This window comes from Rosa chinensis, chromosome 4 (genome assembly GCF_002994745.2).
Source record: "Rosa chinensis cultivar Old Blush chromosome 4, RchiOBHm-V2, whole genome shotgun sequence".
NCBI lineage: Eukaryota > Viridiplantae > Streptophyta > Magnoliopsida > Rosales > Rosaceae > Rosa > Rosa chinensis.
Window position 1 is genome coordinate 52,481,032 of NC_037091.1, and position 4,354 is coordinate 52,485,385.

General features: G+C 38.0%; 1 protein-coding gene across 10 annotated transcripts; it reads left to right on the forward strand.

Annotated features, from left to right (window-relative positions):
- The first annotated feature begins 243 nt into the window (after positions 1–243).
- On the forward strand, positions 244–4,354 carry LOC112197298 (inorganic pyrophosphatase TTM2-like). 10 transcript variants are annotated; one of them, XR_005810003.1, is made up of 8 exons: positions 244–554; positions 1,003–1,071; positions 1,700–1,894; positions 2,426–2,573; positions 2,659–2,753; positions 3,151–3,273; positions 3,384–3,499; positions 3,959–4,354. XR_005810003.1 is itself a non-coding variant. In XM_040518355.1 (3 exons), exons 1-3 carry the CDS (start codon positions 3,271–3,273, stop codon positions 4,140–4,142), a joined length of 303 nt encoding a protein of 100 aa, XP_040374289.1. In that variant the 5' UTR covers positions 1,903–3,270; the 3' UTR covers positions 4,143–4,354. The 10 variants fall into 10 exon arrangements, 1 of the variants encoding a protein (XP_040374289.1); XR_005810002.1 differs by having other exon boundaries at positions 2,426–2,753; XR_002935610.2 differs by having other exon boundaries at positions 2,659–3,273.

Genomic DNA, 4,354 nt, shown 5'->3' on the forward strand with positions numbered 1-4,354 from the left:
GAATATTGCGCAAACTTAATCCAGTTAGTGACACTACTAGAATAATGTTAATAGACATCATGTCATAGACATCGGTTAGGAATTCACGCGATGTAAAAGAGATTTGTAACATTAGTTCTTGGAAAACCGATTTCTATTTGTACAATTAACATCGGTTATCATTTTTGACCGATGTCTCTGTTTTTTTGCAAAATTCTGAGAAAGCGCGGAAACACTAAGTTACAAAATTGATGAGGCGGGGGAACAAAATTTCGTTTGCCTCTAACGCTCGGTCAGTTTCCCACGCGACTACACTAGGTCAATTTTCTCTCTCAAACCCTAAACACCACGACCACACTTCGTTCGCCTCCTCTTCCTCATCCTCCTCCTCCTCCGACCGGCACTCGACTGCTCTCTGCCTCAGCCTCCGCCTCCGTTATCCTCCTCCTCCTCTTCCTTTGGCACACCTGTTCTCTCATCTCTCTTCTCCAATTCACCAGATCTAATAAAGACGCAGTCCATGCCGGAGCTCCGCCTTGCCCCTCCTCCTTCTCTTTTCTCCTTCCACCCCGACGGTATCACTTTCATCTTTATCCTCTCAATTTTGCTTGAAATTTTGTTCATGTTCAGTGCGTTTTAGATTCCTTCGTTGTTGATTTTGCTTCTCTGGACCGCTAGTAGCTCTTTTGTTCTTGATTTTAGTAGAAATTTCCTTCTTCAGATGATGAACTGAACCCAAGGTTTTCGATATTGCAATGGGTGTTTGTGTAATTTGGAGGTGATGGAGTGATGGGTATTGGGTAGTCGATGATTTGCGGATAATCTAGTAGTTGTTGATGGAGTGATGGGTATTTTGTTTCTGATTTTGTTTTGGGTAGTCGCTGATTTGCTGATAAATTGAAAGCCACTGGATTTTCTGGGTTGTGTTTATGGGTTTTGGGGGTTGTGTTTGAGGTATCTGTAACGGGTTTTGAGGTAGCTGTAATGTGTTTGAGAAGCTAAGCGCCTTCTTCTTCTTCACAGAGAACTAGAAATGGAGGCAGCCAGTGACTTCGGCGCTGGAGTTCGGCGGCGTCAAGATTGCTAAAGATGGTAACTTTATTGGGCTTTGCGATTTGTGCATCTCTCAAAATGGTGTTGGTTCAGTGTGATTTATGAAGTGGGCAACCTCTTTTAGAACTTGGGTCGCTGCAGGTTTTATGATTATTATTCATTCACTGCTGCATTTTGCTTTGTCTGCTGTGCAGTTTAATTGTTTGAAAGGTTATGCATTTTTTGTATTAATCCTCAGATTTTAGGGTGTTTGGATAGTGGGTTAATGAATTGAGGACAATGAATTGGTTAACTCAGACAAAAACCAACACCTATGATTGGTTCACTTTCGAAGGCAAAAGCCGAGTACTTTACTGTGATGCTGTAAAGTTTTATTTGATACAGCTTATTAGAGGGATGTATCTCACTTCAATTCTTTCCATTTGTGGTATACTGCTTTTTGAAGCTTGTTAACTTATACATGCTCCCATACTATAGTATATGAAGCTAGAAAACTGAGCCCTTGCCTTTTGAATGTTCTGTATGGTATAATATTTTCAGTATATGTATTGTAGATATGTTAAGCGATTGCCCCACAAACAATGTTCTGGATACAGTTTCTGCAAGGCTCTTGCTTGCTTTAAAAAAGTATGTAGTGGCATAATATATTTGGGTTATGGTTTTGTAGATGTGTTGAGGGATGACCCCACAAACAATGTTCCGGATACAATTTTTGCAAAGCTTGGAATGCAACTGAACAGAAGAGATCGATCAGCACCCACTTGGAATTCTGAAGAATGCCATATACAAATACTTTGACACCAATTACTCAAACAAGTTTGATAAGTTCGATGATCTTTGCCCATTTGTATCTGTTAAGGAGGTATGCCATTGATCATGTTTTCTATTTTGGATACCTATGTTGCTTCAGATATTTGATTCTAGTGCACGGTGTCTGATTTGTTTATTAGAGTAGAGACACTGCATCTAGTCTTTCAGTTTTGAGCTGACAATAAGAGTTGGAGACAGTGCATTCTTACATGATAGTTATGAGGCATACAGGTTTTCAATCACAATAATCTTATGGCCTATAAAATATCATATTTCTATTTATTACATTATAAAGCTGCAGTAAGTGAGATATTCATTTAGATCTATTACTCCATCCCCCAAACAGCGACACATATACTAACGTAACTACAGAAAACAGAATCTTTAAGCTTTTACTGTTACCAGTGCAATTTCCGTGGAAACCTGAACTAAAGTTCTGGGGAGAGACTCTGCGTGTTTACTACTACATCTTATTTTTCATCTTTTGTGACTATTATCATAGCCCTTGCTCTAAATGGAGACCATATCCACAGCTGTTTGTTAAACATATTATGAATGATATTTACAGCTCTTTGTTTGGCAGTTGATGTAAAAGCCCATTAATGCATACTAGGCCAAAAAAAGTTGGTTGTTCTGTTTTATTCCAAATGAAGTAAACTATGCAGCTGAATTTGATAATATAAGATGGAAATCCAAATGTTCTGTTCAGGCTAATTCTTGACGATGATCAGGTCTAAACTATCCTTTGGAATGTGCTAACACTAATTAATTTGTCTGTCAAAGAGTTGTGCCTGATATCTTCTCTTCAATTTGTAGGGATTGAGAAGGGAGTTCTTTCCAAACAAAAGACATGAATGAGCTGTTAGAGTTCCACAAGAAATTAGAATCCATTCTTGAACATTTGACTGATGGTTGTTCTTCTTTGTCTTTTGATGGTCATGCTGATAATTTCTTCTACATAGTAATATCTGTATAAAAAGTAAATAAGCAAGAATGAAAAAAGTTCTTACATGAATGCATGTTAATAGGATTTCTAACTGAGATGTTTTGCAACATTCAAAATGCTCTATCTGTCGATTCTTGCTCAATTAAATTTTAGTGTTAATGCCTTGGGGCTATTGTTGTTATTATTATTCTAGTGGAACTGGAATAAGGTGTTGCCTCTATGGATAGGCCCCTTTTATTTGGCCAGGCCCCTTATCTCATGGCTTTGATAAAACATAAACCTTATGGTTCATATTTTCTAATTTCATTTGTTGTTTCTTATGTCTTTTATGATAACTTGAATTTTCTGCATATTTGGTACAGGTGCAGGGAAAAGATCGAGTAGTTGTAAGATGTGTTGCAGAGCAGCTTGGCTTGGAAGGTTCATACATACCTCGTACCTACATTGAATAAATTCAACTGGAAAAGCTCGTGAATGAGGTCATGGTATGAATTCTACATCTTATTCTCTCTCTGGGATGATATCATAGTGATCCAAAGCATAACTTGCCTTATGTTTCTTTTTCTTGTTTTTCCCTCTCCCGATTATCTTTCAGGCCTTGCCAGATGATTTAAAGACAAGGCTTAGCATAGATGAGGATCTTGTTTTGAGCCCCAGAGACACACTTTCTAAAGTCTCTGCAGCTCTCATGAGAAATAAGCATCTCAAGAGGTTTGATTTTCAATCCACCTATACATAATTCTTTGTATATTGGACTTTTTGTTTTTTGTGGGGGGGGGGGGAGGACTGCACTGTTTATGGTCAGTGGACATTGTTTGAGTGGCTCAGTTGGCAACATAAGCTTCAGTCCAGCATTTTGAAAGTGATAGTATGTCAATATGTTAAATGGAATTTCAGGTTTTATTTGCTTCACAGGAGATAAATGCTTTGCAATGTCAGTAAGGATTTGTTGGTTCCTTCTCCTCTTATCTAAACAATCATCAGTCTTCCTGTCATGAAGTAAAGTCCAGTACTTCAATGACATAGCAAAGCACGAATCTCCACTGACATAGCAAAGCATGGATCTCTATATTCAGAAAGACATCATTTTTGTTTATAACATGCGAGTTTTTTTGTTTTTGTTTATTTCATTTTCTGTCCAAAACTGAGACCTGAGTCTATTCTGGACAGTGGTATGTCGCAGTCCTATACAAACCAAAGGGACAAGGATTTGGATCGGGCAAGTGAAGGAAATGAGCTAAAGCAAGAAACTACTTTGCATGAACTGGAGCCGGTTGCCGTCCATGCTCTTCATGAACTTGTTTCTTTAGTTCACAGTCCTGTCAATGCTGCAGAGCAATATGATTTTGAGTAAGGCAAGATTTTGCTGACCATTTTGGAGTAGATGTAGTGTTATCAGGATGAATTGTGAACTAATTATACTTCATGTAGTTATTGCAGTAGTGGTATCTTCTAGACTAGCCTTACAGTAGGTTAGGGTTTATTGTGCAAAACTTTTGAAGCTACCTCAAGCTCTAATTTTGGATAGAAATTAATGCAATTCCCTAATATTTGAATTTCATGTTA